This window comes from Saccoglossus kowalevskii, chromosome 18 (genome assembly GCF_978046115.1).
Source record: "Saccoglossus kowalevskii chromosome 18, keSacKowa6.1, whole genome shotgun sequence".
Lineage (NCBI taxonomy): Eukaryota > Metazoa > Hemichordata > Enteropneusta > Harrimaniidae > Saccoglossus > Saccoglossus kowalevskii.
The window spans coordinates 32,005,103-32,021,920 of NC_140658.1; the positions used below are offsets into that span (position 1 = coordinate 32,005,103).

The window sequence follows — 16,818 nt, forward strand, 5'->3', positions numbered from 1 at the left end:
TACAAGAAGCTTTATAAAGCTTTATCAATAGGGAACGGCCGAGAAGTACGTAAAGTCGCGAATTCATGCCCCTGTCGATACCTCGAGTCAGGTCGCCGTAATACTGTTACGTAACCATCATTTTGGATATAGCAGTAATTTCATTAATTCCACGTAGTGATTTCCTAGTGTATTGTAATTGTGTAAAGGAGAGGCATCACAGACATCCGTAAATGGGTGAATAGTTGGTAATACACAAACATAATTTCGGACATACACTAACAAAACGTAGTGTATATAACGAAACACAAGCCAATATGGTCCAATATTAGCTCTAAAAATTAAAAATTTAGCTGTCTAACGTTTTAGCATATGTGTCCTCCCCTCCGCCACCGACAACTTAAAAATAGAATACTTAAATACAGGGACCGTCTACGCTGGATGTACAGCAAATAAATGAAATCGACCTAAGTGAAACGACCCAGAAATTAGTGGATCTCCCACAACGAACTATATGATTTTGACGTAGAGGGCTAGCGCTAGCGGTCTTAAACCCGGAACAAAAACCCTGCCCCAAACACTGCTTTGATACGTCGCAATCCGCATTACACGAATCAAGTGGGACGAGTGGACGTTATGTTTAAATGGTTTTCTGACTACACATTCTTTTCTACAGAAGAACGTACTGGAATAATGGAATATCAATATTATATGCTAGTATTAACTATAGTAACAATTTCATCCGTCACTGGTAAGTAACTAATTCAATATTAACAAAAATTATGACTCAAACACATGAACAAGTCAGATGTCAAAATGCGGAAGTTTCCTTCCCATTCTATTTGGCTACTGTGGTCACAAGTAGTTTTTATCACAACTTAAAGGAACGGGGTCTAATGTTCGAATATTGTGTAAAAACAAAAACAAAACAAAAAACAATGTTTTCCACACGGATTTATGTATGACGACGACCACCCATTGAAACATTCCAGTAATGTGCCCAAGGCCATATAGCTACGACAAGCTACTTGAAATCGTCATTACGTCCTATGTGTTTGAGTCACAGCAACAGCCTTTTTTTCATATATGTAATACTATTACTATATTGTTTAAAGGAAACACGTTATTTATGGATAGGTTATATAAAATAAGTTTAGTGCAAAGAACCTACGTATGTTGTGTTGTTTATATGCTAATAACATAGAATCGAACATTAATACTGCTTAAAATTTCCTATCGTAATGTAAAACATAGTCGTCCATTAAAACACGTCAGCGCGTTCACGATTGGTGTTATCTTTTCGTGATATGACGACAATGGACCGAGTTTATTGACAGTACTTCCCGAAAGTTTAAAATTGTATATTTATTAACAGTGTAAGTTCAAACTTAGTTTGTAGTTATAAATTGTGTGTGCGTATTCTTCTATATCATTATGCAGAAATCAATAAATAAATCAATAAATAAATCAATAAATAAATCAATAAATAAATAAATAAATAAATAAATAAATAAATAAATAAATAAATAAATAAATAAATAAATAAATAAATGTTTGTGTGAAGGGAATCCAGGCCTATGATGCCTATATCCAGATAACTGAATTGGGTCAACATTTATATGGATATTTATGAGGAGATTCAAGTGTTAATGAGAAATCAAATTGCTTGTCTGGCCTCATTACATTCATAACACACCTATAGACAAATACATACATGTAAAGTCATACACTTTTATTTTTGTATTGCTTTTCATCATAGCATAGGGAAAACCCAATAACAAATGTCCGCACCTCAATACCAAATATGGGCATTCAAAAGTAATTCATAAATCAGTTCGGATAACACACATCATATTCAAGCTCTCTGCTCAGTTCGAACGTGCACTTTGAACCTTGTTGACCATTTTTATTAAAAGAAATACACACTGTTCACGCCGCTGTAATAATAATAATATTTTGCTAGTTTCGCCATGAACCCCTCTCCGAATGTTTCACAATCAATCATTAGGTGGATTTAGTGGTTCTTCTTCCGAAGTTTGTGCAAAATGTCTACGTGTTTCGGAACAAAAACAAGCAAGCATAGACTACCGGCTTTCGATGCAATGCCTGCATTAACACATACTTGTATTCATGCAACATATTTATGACATTACACTTCTGTAATATCTAGGGTTATAGAGACATGTACTGTGATCAGTTTATTATATACTGTAGGCAAATTGATCACAATATAACAGCACGGTGAACTGGTCAGACTATATGGCAAACAGGTCACAATTTTGCTAACAGGTGGGGAAGGGTACTGTTATGGTAAATTGGTGACAGTATATGGTGAACCATGACCAGTATATTGGGACCAGTCTATACGGCTTTCAAGTAAAAAGCCATTATACCATTGAATTTGAAAAAAATAGTTTGAAAGATTTCATTTGTGCAATCTATGTACATGTAGGTTACACGATGATCTTATCCAATGCCTTCAATATAGCATTATTCCCATGTCTCTAACTTCAATGGTGCTCTAGATATTATAGATATGCATATTTGATGAGTTCTATGACCATATATGGTCATTGAACATTTTAGCAATTTCTTTTGTCGAATGTCTTCCCCCTCGTCATACAAGCAAACAGAGTACTTTGTGTATTGTTTTTGCTGCTACAACCACACATATCATTCTCTTCAAGGTTCATATGGTGCCACACAATCAATAATGTTCTCCATATACCTATGTTCATATTCATGATATAGATATATTTGCCTGTTTAGTCACAAAACCCGGTCTTTGAGCATTACTTGGCTTTCGTAATTTATTGGTGACATGTACATGTTCAGAAAATAAATAAAATATCTAATAAATACGTCAAAGTACAGTAATAGCAGTCACACTTTATCCTGGAACAGAATTCATTGCAACACCTGGCAATTCACTAATTAAAATGCAACATTTAGCATTTCTGTCGCTTTGCACAAATTCATTGAGTTTGAATAAACAGAAATACTTCATTTGTGAGATAGAACGCGTAAATTAACGTTACACTTGGATTCAATTGTAATCCCTGTCGTGCACACATAAAACAAGTAAAAGTGTGTCGTGCATTCTTGAACGCTAACCACTGGAAACGTTAACATTGTATTTACATTGCATTCTGTGTAATTTCATCAAACAAGAAGAAAAATAACACGAGGATTGATAGATGAATAGATGATAGTTATCTAGTAAATTTTAAGATAATTGTGGGACAGACACAATAAATAAATAATTCAAATTTGTAATGTACAAACTATTCTCCAAGTGCATACACTCTGGTGTCGGTGGAAGTATCTTTAAAGACGATCGCATCAATTTTCTTAAGAGACTGACAAATAAATTCCTGTAGGTTTTATGAATGCATTAGAGAGCGTTTACGGCATTTCTTATGGTCTGGTTTCTTATGATTATGCTAATTTATAATACGTCACTGAGAGTGCCTGGTGGCAAACTAGTTCTGTGCGATATTTAAGCTGAACTTTTCTTTCCAGTGTCTTTAACACATCAATAAGGTTAATAACACAAAACCGTATTTTAATTTCCCGTACATCGTACGTTCGGCATATATGCTCCGTGGTTATTTGATTTGTGTTTTTATTGTAATTTATTATTGTAACGTTCACTGCCATAGGTTACAGAGCTAAGCGTATAATTATAAATATAATACTAAATAATATAAATATAATAGAACTTTCTATGACGGTTTATGACATACGTTTTCTTGTCATAAGCATACATTCTAAATTTACGTTTCAACAATCTTGGCATAATGTTTCAATTGTTCTGTTATTCATTGTTACCTCTAATAAGTTCAAACTTTTCATTGATTTCTTTACAATTTCAGCTGAATATGATGATTATAACATTACTTTAGTCAACGGTGACTCCACCCACGAAGGACGTGTTGAAGTGTTGTACGAAGGTGAATGGGGAACAGTATGCGATGATGGATGGGATTTAAACGATGCCATAGTTGTATGTAAACAGATGGGTAAGTCAAGTCAACGTACTGTGTTACACGCATAAACACCCACCCACACAACACAAATAGATTATGCAAACACAACTTTTATGCTAGATATACTGAAAATATATTCCCTATATTTCTCGTGTGTGTGTGATGTCCTCTTTTAATGGCACACCGCCAGTATGGACGCAGGCATGCTGTATACAAAAAATGGACTACAACCAGACACTTCTGTTGGAGCGTAACTAAATCCGTTCATTACACAAAAAACACAACCAACATGGCGAAAATACAAGGAAGTGAACGGAGCATGCTTTAAATAATTGAAGCGAACACGAGCGGGTGTAAACACAACTAGTAAAACATGATAATCACACACAGTGGCGTAACCAAATATTGTCTTTAACTTTAACAAATTCTGAAAAGTTTAGAGAAACCAAATGAACAATCGATGAATAACAGTTTGATAAAGACTAGTAGAGACTAGTATAGAAAAGGCTGAACAGTAATCACAACTGAATAGTCCTTGAAGTGTCGTGCAAGTTGGCGGTTACAGCTTGAGTGCCTACATTGAGCAGACTGTACCTCAATTTGGGAATTTTTAATCGGAGATGTTGGTGTTGTGTCAGTAGGAGATGACAATTTTAGGTTGAATGAAGGAGGGGTATATGGTTACACAGTTGCTAAAGGAGTGTCAGTGCAGTAGCAGGTCATCAATAAGGCTCAGGGTTCTATTTGCAGAAAGTTGCTTTGCATGGACTTGCTGAGACTTCACCTCAACACATGACTTACTGTTGGTAAGAACACATTATCTGTGATGATACTAGCATGATTCTCGGGTGCCTTAGGCAATGGCGATAAAATGCGCTTCAACTTCACATAGGGACAATGTTGCATGATATCTTCTAAGCTTAGCACTGCACGGCAGCATCAGTAACATCATCCATATCTGATCTGTGTGTATGGGGAATGCGAACGTAGGATTCGATAACGCCCCCTGGGCAACCTGAAAGTCATCACAAAGCTCATTTAATCAGTGAATTTTACGTTGGGATTGATGTCCAATAGTTGTGTCTTCCAGTGGGGCAACAAGAGATGCATAGCTTACTAGAACTTTAGCTAGGACTTGCATGCACCTATAAATGAATGTAGGTTGCATAGCTTTTCAGGTGGTGTACATGATGAAAAGTAGAAATACAGTGTTAGCTTGCATCACAGTACAGATCATCTGTAAGCTAGGTGATGTTACCATCTTCAAGAAGGTATACGACACATTAACTCTTCCAATGCTGTCTTAGAACCTAGGAATCCCATGTCTGAAAGCACAAAGACATGTGATGTCATACCACATGATGTGACTCGGAGCGACCGAGTTGCTAATCATGGTTCAAGTGCAAATGTCTCAATTGAGCTTTTGATTTCTGCAGGTAAATCTAGTTTGATGAAATCACCTGAGACCCACTAACTTGAAATTAATGTCATCACGATTCAATATGATTTGGTCTCGCACACAACTTTTAGATAATTCGCTGATTGAGAACTAGACTTTATTGGGATGCCAAGACATATTGTGGTAGCAAGTATGATCATGATGCCTGTGTCACCACTGTCTATGGAAGTGAAACTTGGTGACCATAAAATGTATCAATATATGGTGACTGTAGTGCTGAAGTTGCTGAACTATTCATCGCTGCGCCTGGGTGGATGGTCTGGGGATCCATCTGATCAAGTATGTTGACAATTTATCATGGATGTCACACCTGGCATGGGCATTTTCTTGGTTGTGGGTATTCCGCTAGGTTTGGGTATCGTTCTGGGTTTGGTGTATTGCATTTCCTCTGAGGCCCCTGAATATATCTTGTCGCCCTGGGTGTTTTCCCCATCATCTGTGACACCAGCTTTCAAACAAAGTAATTGTTTCTGAATTTGTTAGACACCACTGTTTGGGTGATGGTTGTTGGTTGACCATAATGAGTTATAGTAATTACCGAAATCAACGTCCGTATTATTCAGTTGATATATTGACTGGCTGGCTGTACACAATATGTGTGTAGAAAGCCCATACATGTATAGCAGGCAGGTCGTTTTACATTTCAATGACGCGTAGATCCGACATACGCTGCCACCATGCCAGTATAGACACAGACATGTTGTATACACAAAGCTTAGACTACAAATGGGCACTTATGTTGAAGCGCTGACGAATGGAGTTAATTCCGTTTGTTACTCAACGAACGGAACTGAGTACTAGTATGCGTAGAATAGTGTAAAGTGTAAAACACGAGAGGGCATAAACACAATTCTTGAAACATGATAATCACATTTAGTGGCGCACGAGGTTCACATGAATGTGAAGAAGTCACACTGTTTGAGGGTTGGGGGGGGGTGGTTGGTGGTAAAAGACCGTTATACATTATTAAGAAATAGTCCCATGCAGCAAAACTGGGGTTTCTTTTTTATTACCGAACGCTACTTTGTTAAACTGTGGACCAACGCTTACGCAACTACGACATCGATTTGACACTAATATTGTTATTGTTTATTGTTAGTACATCGGATTAAGTAAAACTAAACAATTATTGTGTATAATCTTGGTGTCGTTTATGAAGAATACCAAGGCCAATTTTGTTTCAAAATTGCTATTGTTTTTGACATACGAGTCTTGTCGTCTTTCGTTTCCTCTGCTCGCTAGGGTTTCCCGGTGCCATTGAAGCAGTTCAAGGAAGTTGGTGGAAGTCGGGTGGTCCGTTTGGAGCAGGTAGTGGTAAAATCTGGTTTACAAATGTTAGATGTCACGGAACAGAACCAAATATATGGGAATGTAAGAAGAAAGAAGAAGGTTTTTTTAATTGGTGCCAACATTGGGAGGATGCTGGTGTACGATGTATTGGTATGTAATATTAACACTATATCGTAGTTGTACGTTAAGTGAATGTAATCAGCGAATACTTAAAACGTGTCTAAGGATGCCTTAAAGTGGCCTGGCACGTACAAGTTCACACAATATATGACGTTCAGTTCAAGATACAAAGCATTATCGTTGTTCACTGCATTGTAATGTGTTTCATTACAGCTGAAGGCGAACCAACACCATCGCCTTGTGCAATGAACTGCTCCAATAACGGAACCTGCTACAATAACCAATGCATATGTCAGGATGGTTGGCAAGGTGACAGGTGTGAATCGAGAGAACCATGTTATATCAACCCATGTCATAATAATGGCACGTGTAAACCTAATAGTGACACTTTTATATGTCATTGTCCTATTGGCTACAACGGCACACGATGTGATCAGGGTAAGTAAAAATAATGTTTAATTTGCATACAAATTCATATTATACTCTGAAAGTGAAATAATCATAATATCAAGGGAATTATGTATTTTAAGAAATATGGGCCGAATAACCTCGTCCCATCTGTTATATATTCACCACGGGTTATTTATCTTCATGTTACGGCATCATTCAGTTTGACAGCTCAACATAAACTATAAACCTAAACCACTATAGCATGCTACACAAACTAAATTATGAAGAAATTAGAGTCGATACAAAACGTTCCGTTTGATCTTAGAGATCTCAGTCTGCTGTCGATGTTTTATTATCTAGTGGTAGATATTTTAGTTGTAAATCTTACCTGTAATATTCTATTTTATATCACGAATAACTGGGCTTAATCTTAGAACTAACTACTATGGTGCCAAAGTCTACTACTTCGTCTATACTAATCACCACAACAACCACTCATGCAGACAGCACACGATATGAGAGTTCACCAAAACAAATATATTCTACAGAATGTGTCACCCTTAGTATAAATGGGACCAACGAGAAACAGGAGAGCAACTCTCAAGCAGGTAATAACTAGATGCACTGTTGTGGTGCAAATATTGTATTGTATTGTATTATATTATATATATTTAATCACGAATTGCGGTAATAACTGAGCTGATCGTTCCTTTATATTACTCATTGGCATTACATTATACGTATCATAACATAGTAATACGTTATATTACTCATTGGCATTACATTATACGTATCATAACATAGTAATACGTTATATTACTCGTTGGCATTACGTTATACATATCATAACATAGTAATACTTTATATTACTCATTGGCATTACGTTATACATATCATAACATAGTAATACGTTATATTACTCATTGGCATTACGTTATACATATCATAACATAGTAATACGTTATATTACTCGTTGGCATTACGTTATACATATCATAACATAGTAATACTTTATATTACTCATTGGCATTACATTATACGTATCATAACATAGTAATACGTTATATTACTCGTTGGCATTACGTTATACATATCATAACATAGTAATACTTTATATTACTCATTGGCATTACGTTATACATATCATAACATAGTAATACGTTATATTACTCATTGGCATTACGTTATACATATCATAACATAGTAATACGTTATATTACTCGTTGGCATTACGTTATACATATCATAACATAGTAATACTTTATATTACTCATTGGCATTACGTTATACATATCATAACATAGTAATACTTTATATTACTCATTGGCATTACGTTATACATATCATAACATAGTAATACGTTATATTACTCGTTGGCATTACGTTATACATATCATAACATAGTAATACTTTATATTACTCATTGGCATTACGTTATACATATCATAACATAGTAATACTTTATATTACTCATTGGCATTACGTTATACATATCATAACATAGTAATACTTTATATTACTCATTGGCATTAAGTTATACGTATCATAACATAGTAATACTTTATATTACTCATTGGCATTACGTTATACATATCATAACATAGTAATACGTTATATTACTCGTTGGCATTACGTTATACATATCATAACATAGTAATACTTTATATTACTCATTGGCATTACGTTATACATATCATAACATAGTAATACTTTATATTACTCATTGGCATTACGTTATACATATCATAACATAGTAATACTTTATATTACTCATTGGCATTACGTTATACATATCATAACATAGTAATACTTTATATTACTCGTTGGCATTACGTTATACATATCATAACATAGTAATACTTTATATTACTCATTGGCATTAAGTTATACGTATCATAACATAGTAATACTTTATATTACTCATTGGCATTAAGTTATACGTACCATAAAATAGTAATACTTTATATTACTCATTGGCATTAAGTTATACGTACCATAACATAGTAATACTTTATATTACTCATTGGCATTAAGTTATACGTACCATAACATAGTAATACTTTATATTACTCATTGGCATTAAGTTATACGTACCATAACATAGTAATACTTTATATTACTCATTGGCATTACGTTATACATATCATAACATAGTAATACTTTATATTACTCATTGGCATTACGTTATACGTATCATAACATAGTAATACTTTACATTACTCATTGGCATTACGTTATACGTATCATAACATAGTAATACTTTATATTACTCATTGGCATTACGTTATACGTACCATAACATAGTAATACTTTATATTACTCATTGGCATTACGTTATACATATCATAACATAGTAATACTTTATATTACTCATTGGCATTACGTTATACGTACCATAACATAGTAATACTTTATATTACTCATTGGCATTACGTTATACGTACCATAACATAGTAATACTTTATATTACTCATTGGCATTACGTTATACGTACCATAACATAGTAATACTTTATAATACTCATTGGCATTAAGTTATACGTACCATAACATAGTAATACTTTATATTACTCATTGGCATTACGTTATACATATCATAACCTAGTAATACTTTATATTACTCATTGGCATTACGTTATACGTATCATAACATAGTAATACTTTATATTACTCATTGGCATTACGTTATACGTATCATAACATAGTAATACTTTATATTACTAATTGGCATTACGTTATACGTACCATAACATAGTAATACTTTATATTACTTAGGTCCTATTATAGGAGTTATCGTAGCAATTATGGTCGTGGTCGTCGTTATATTAATAGGTGGTTATATTATTTACAGAAAGAAACGGTGAGTGTATGAGTATATATACTAATTACAAAAATCACTATAATGATACTGAACTTGTGAAAACCGACACATCGCCCATTTTAGTAATCAAAATAAACACAGCTCATACAGAAAACTGTACAGCTGATTACGTAATTGCAAATTGCAGCATCGTTTCCTATTCACGTTACTGTACGTTGCTCAGCGCATATTATTATATTAAATTAAATTCTTATAGAAAATAGCAAAATAAGATTAAACAAGCCATGCATGACACAGTCCCTGTTAGTTGTCGAACTTAAGATATATAGTTCTGTTTATAGTAATATAGCTGGAATATAAACATGTCAGGAATATGATTATGACGATTGTTTAACATTTAAATCATTGACATTTGTATCTGATCGTCAAACGAGTATTTAGAGATATTGCTCTGAAACAGCATTAAATAAAACAAAATCATGAATGAATATATAAAATTTGAACTTAGTCAGTCAAAGCATGTCAGAGATATGGCTCTAGAAGTCCATTCATTAACAAAAAATGGCCACTAGTCAGCCATTCTGAATCCGATCTAAAAAATAAAATAACGTGCATCAGGAACCCGTAACGTCTAATGTATGTACCAAGTTTGAACAAAATCCATCTTTAAACAGCCGAGAAATGCTTGATTTTGATGATTTTTTAGCACAAAAATGGCCACCATTCGGCCATTTTCAATAGGATCGTCAAACCAATATATCTGTATATCTATGACATGATGTATAATGAATATTTAAAATTTGAACATAATCAGTCACAGTAAGTCAGAGATATGGCACTAGAACCACATTTATTAAAGCCAGTCGGCCATTTTGAATCTTATCTGAAAAAAATATGATGTGCACCAAGGTTCTATAATGTCCAACATATATACAATTTTTCAACAAAATCCATCAGTAAACAGCCGAGAAATGCTTGATTTTGATGATTTTTAGAACAAAAATGGCCACCATTCGGCCATGTGCATATGTATAATATCATGTATGATGTAATGTGAAGTTTGATTGTGATTGGTCCAGGCATTTCTAAGATACAGGTCCGGACGCACGCACGGACGCACAGAAGCACAGGCGCACGGAGGTCAAAACATAAGTCCCCGTTTCCGAACGGGGACTAATTAAAAACGCAGATAAAAACACGTCACTGTACTGATGTACTACGGTAATATGGTAAAGATGAGCTTTTAGTTGAGACTTGAAAGAAGATAAAGTAGGTGCAAGGCAAAGCGCTCTGGGAAGTGCGTTCCAGAGTCTGGGTGCACCAACCGAAATGCCCTCTTTCCGTAATGCTCTTGTTTATAACGGGGTTCAAATACCCTCATAGTGGAACAGGAATAGTAATGAGGTCGGATAGATAAGACGGCGCTTCATTCAAGTTGTGTAAAATCTTATATATAAACATTAAAAACAATACGCTGGGAGTTATGTGCTTATGGAATTTTGAATACGTTGAAGACGGGCAATTAGATAATCATAAAGATGGATATATAGACTATTACAATAAGCCAATCTAGAGTATTACTACGCCGATTTAAAACATTTCTAATACGACCAATACGACTTAATGCATAAGAGGCTGATTTAAAGACATTTAAATTTTGTTTATGGGATAAAGCAAAAATGTCAATGTGAAACCCAAGATTTCTCACTAGATGAAAAGAATCGATTCATTAGACGCGAAGGCAGGGGCGGATTTAGAAGGGGTCGAGGGGGCCGAGGCCCCCTATTTAAAAAAAAAAACGCAAAGGCTTCGCGCCATTGGCGCTCGCAAACTAGGCCTTCGGCCAACTTATCGCCCCCCCCCTATTCCAGAATCCTAGATCCGCCCCTGGAAGGCATGATAAACGCTCATATTTACCATATTTTGAGTATATGTGTATCACTTCAGTTTTCTTGTCATTCAAAACCAACCTGTTTGACACCATCCATTTCCGAATGTCATCAGTATATACAGAAGTAATGTTTTACTTATTATTGTTGTTTCACTTACTCAATACTTTGTGCTAGATACAAATGCTAAAACGATGACTAATATATACAAATTATGTAACACTTTCAAAACAAATATACGTGATAATTGTTGTGACCTAAGTTCATAGGTTGAATACTCATGAACGACATGAATGAGCAGCGCCCTCTATGCTCGCGAATCCCACAGGGGATTCTAAGAATATAAATAACGATTTTAAATAAAAATAGGAATGGTAGTTTCACAAATAAACATTTTGATTCTACGAATACAAATGGAGGTTTCACGAATATAAACATCTCATTTATAAATATAAATTTTCGCCTTCCACATTGAATAGAAACATTATTATTTTCTGTACAGGAAACTAAGCCATGACGCGCACTTTGCAAAGGGTAAAGACATCAACATTGGTATGACTCAGAAGATAGGACAAGTCAGCACAACAGAGAGTGTATATTACTCTGATATTAAGGACCCATTGCCAGAGACTACACTGTATGCTGAAGTTCACGGTACCCATGGGGAGCATGATAAAGGGACGCCTACCTTAGCAGCAGTGCGTGGCAGTGATTTGTATGATCGTACCCCTTCATTCTGTTCAAACGAGCCAACGGCAGGTTTTGTCGAAAATGTCGCTTATGAACCAGCAGCCGAGCCAGTCAGTACTGTATCCAGTCAACAAGGCTTCGTAAATAATATTATTTACATGCCAGGCAGTGAAAAATCTGACATTATAAGAAGATATTGATTCAAAGGACATTGGTTTCGTAAATAATATTATTTACATGCCAGGCAGTGAAAAATCTGACATAAAAGAAGGACATTGACTCCGCCGACAACATGTTAATACGTCATTTTGTAGGAAATGAAGGTCAACAAACTTTGAGTCAGTTATATTTTCTTGACTGTGCAGATATACGTTTATAATAAGTTATTAGAATCTTAGTCTCTTTTGATTGATATAACATCATACAAGTATTTGTCGATGACGTTATAACATTTATATAAGGTTATTACTGACATCAATAGCGCTACAAATGATACATGGTATAGATAAGTCTTGTTTCACTGTGTGTAGATTTATCATTATACCACTACAATATAGAGTTCAACAATGTGAAAAGAAATATGCCTGATTTCGCTCAGAGCTACGGAGATTGCATGGAGACAATTCTCCATTGTGACCGGTGATAAGAGGTGAAAAATTTATATAATAACCATGGTAACTTGTCCCAACCCAGTCAATCAATTCAGGAAACATTAAAATTACATTTCACTTACTTGTCAATGACTTCAAACCAGGATTTCGACTGTGACTCAACCTGCAGTGAACTTGAACACGGTCGCTCTAAACAGACGGTGATCAATACAAAGCAACAATATGCTTGAAGATAATCTAATTAATAGTATTCTTTATGCAGATGATTTAGTCATTATGTCAGAGACAGCAGATGGTTTACAAAATTATTTAAACAAACTTCAAGTTTATTGTACAAATTGGCATCTCAATGTTAAGTTATGGTTTTTACTAAAAGCAACCGTCTTTTAAAGAAACATAACTTTGTGTTGAATAACCATCTTATTACAGCTGTTAAGGAATGTTGTTATCTGGGAATTATTTTCAGTCCAAATTGCAAATTTAAAAATCAATCGGGCCAGGGACTAGATTAGTTCTGCTAGAACTACCTCCCTGGTCCCAACCAGAATATATATATATATATATTTAATATTTATTCAGATAAAGTTCCTGTCTTTTTTTCTGGTGAAATAAATATATTCTATTCTATTCTAATTCTGTGTTGTTATCAAATGTTCACGAGTACTAGAATGTATATTATTGAATACTAGTGCAGCTTTCTATGTATAACCTATGGCATCATGCATCATGTTACCCTGGTGATGACAGCAAAGCATTGTGGCCACCAGTCAATAAATATACGTCTTCAAAAACCTAACTAGTTTTCCCCTAATCCAGACGTTACAGAATGTGTTACATTTTTGTGTAAAACTGGCAGGGTGAGTGGTGTCAGAAGTAAGGGTATAATTTCAAAAAATGGACTTCAATTAATGGAATGTCAAGCAAATACGGGAACAATAATAAGTTTAGTACATTATATAGAGAATTCTGTGTTTCAGACATCAATTCTTCAACGAGTTAATGAGCGATCCGTAAATTCATGTAGGATATACCAAAATGTGTTATATAATAGTTAATCAAAATAGGGTAAATGTAAAAATGTAAAAAAATGTAAAATACTGAATTAAGAAAAACACTGTAGTCGTACATTTAAGTCTCGCCTCGAATATTTCATCGACACGTAAACTTGACCACCTAATCTAACCGTCTGTATAGTTTAAAGCGGGGGAGTCGTCACCTGCCCATGCGTCAGATGGCCATAGCGTGTCATTGTTTATAAACAAGCGTCTACCCATGAGCCTTTGCGTTTTTAGCGTGTGTTGTTATCATCGCTTGGGACTCAATTCCCGCGCGTGCGCAGGTGACGACCTTCCCGTTTTAACCACAGTCAGCTGGAGGGGCTGTGCTTTAACAAAACAAATGATTGCATACAACATTTCTATTGTCATTGTACAATCAAAATGTATTGTTTTATTGATTGTTTTTCAAAATCAGTTCTTTGCTACCATAATAAATATAACGGCACATTTCACCGAATGGTGTATCCTCTGTTTTTATATTTTCGGAATTAAAATCTGTGACTTGTTTACCAATAATGAGCGGATTGATATGTTGTATAAATGTATGCACGGTATAGTGCCCTGTGAACCAGTCGTATTTACCGCCAAACATATCGTATTTATGATGCAGCGGATGATGGACGCTACTTTGCTCAATATGTATCAATTGCGGATACATTGTAGCCAACTCATTAGCAAACCGCGTTGAGTCACATGACCAACAGCTAGTGAGGAAGTATTCATAGCTAAGGTAAAGTAATTTCAAAAACAGTGAATTGTGGTTTGCCAAGATAACGCCATTATTTAGTTCCCGTTTTCGTTCACGTCCTAGAACTATGTCGTAATAACGAAGTCTTTCCATTGGCTGTACGACGATGACGTCAGTATCCATATATACGCCCCCATATTCCAACAAAACTTCCAGTCTTACCACATCCGCTGTATGCTCAATCCACTTGGCAGATAATTTGTTTCCAAATATGTCCGTTGGTGGCGCTCTGTATTTAATTTTAAGTACGTCGCCTATAATAGATTTAGCTTCCTGCCAGTATTTGCCAGTTGGTTCTTGATTTGTGTGAAACATAATTTTTTCAGCTTTCATGATACGATGTGCACTCAATATGCTAATTAGATGGTCGAAGCGGAACGAACGATTACCAAACCAAATATAATGTGCTATGTTTGGAATGACTGGCGACTCGTGTGCTTTCAGTTCCATTTCGGTGGAGTTTCCTGTACGACAAATTCGTTTTGCAGACGTGTCTTTTAAGGAGTTGTACTTGAACAACTTGATTTCCTTGTATATGTTTTCTTTTAAATATTTGATACATTTGCGATAATGATTGAAATATGATTCAGCAAATGCCTTTAAACCATGTATATCGTACAACGTGTTATGTATTTTTCGCCATTCTAGTATTTTCAGTGAGTAAGTGGTCATTGCCGCTTTCCCACGTTCTATTTCATCTGCTAACGTTAGTTGGTGTGGTGTAAACACACCGATTTTGAAAATAGTAATTAGACCGACAGCAAAAACTGATAATAGAAATACACGTCTCACAGAACACATCCACCATTCACGTCTTTTGGGTCCAATTTGCGACTTTGCCATTACGTCATCAGAGAGACTAAAAAAGCAAATATGCAGAAAAAGGTAATTATTATCGGTTTTATGTACCAGCAATTGTGTTGTAGGTATCCAGTGAAACATACCCTAAAACCCCAGGACAAATATTTTTGGCTTATTTAAGCAAATTGAAGCGAGATTGGTAGTTATTCATTACTGACTGAAATACATATTTCCATGTTTAAATATTGGTTAAGAATACAGGAACGTCCAGACAGTATAAAAGATTGGCATATAATAAACAAAAATACACATAATACTTATAATGTGGATGTCAACAATAAAAAGCATGTTCTTTAAATTAAGTGATTTTCGCTTAGACGGTGGACCTCCAACCATGCTGGCCGAGAGTTATTACTTTTTGTTTTATTTCCACTGGACACGGGGTATTATGATTATTTTATTATTTATTTATTTATTTATTTATTTATTTGCTGCATCCCTTTTAAACGGGGCTCACTGAAGGAAGTACACATACAGGAATAAATTAATTAGAAACATCAAAACACATGTCTGAAAGTACAAATACATGTAATTACAAAACGTTGGTTCAACAGGTATTTAAAAAATATATATATATGTGGCATAGCCGTTTGTAATATTTCAGTTGCGTAATTTTTAATCGGTTTTACATCATCACAAGTCCAAAATCACTATGAATAGAACTTTGGATTTATCTTCATTGACTGTAATTATTCAAAATTTACAGAATTTCTTTGTATCCCAAGCTGTGCATGATCAAGTACTACTTTAGGTTCATTGATATAAATTGAAAACAGCAATGAGGCTAGCACACATATTCTAGGTTCATTGATATAAATTGAAAACAGCAATGGGGCTAACACACATATTCTAAGTTCATTAATATAAATTGAAAACAGCAATGGGGCTAACACATATATTCAAGGTTCACTGAT

The 16,818-nt window shown here is 34.8% G+C and overlaps 2 protein-coding genes across 2 annotated transcripts; one reads left to right on the top strand and one right to left on the bottom strand.

The window, feature by feature from the left end:
* The first annotated feature begins 560 nt into the window (after nt 1-560).
* On the top strand, nt 561-13,086 carry LOC146732306 (uncharacterized). Its single transcript, XM_085493070.1, has 7 exons — nt 561-730; nt 3,855-4,001; nt 6,670-6,867; nt 7,051-7,275; nt 7,662-7,835; nt 10,002-10,086; nt 12,439-13,086. Exons 1-7 carry the CDS (start codon nt 616-618, stop codon nt 12,824-12,826), a joined length of 1,332 nt encoding a protein of 443 aa, XP_085349196.1. The 5' UTR covers nt 561-615; the 3' UTR covers nt 12,827-13,086.
* A 1,600-nt stretch (nt 13,087-14,686) lies between these two features.
* On the bottom strand, nt 14,687-15,493 carry LOC146732307 (uncharacterized). The gene has a single exon (XM_085493071.1). The coding sequence runs from the start codon at nt 15,491-15,493 to the stop codon at nt 14,687-14,689; it is 807 nt and encodes a 268-aa protein (XP_085349197.1).
* Between the last annotated feature and the right edge of the window lie 1,325 nt (nt 15,494-16,818).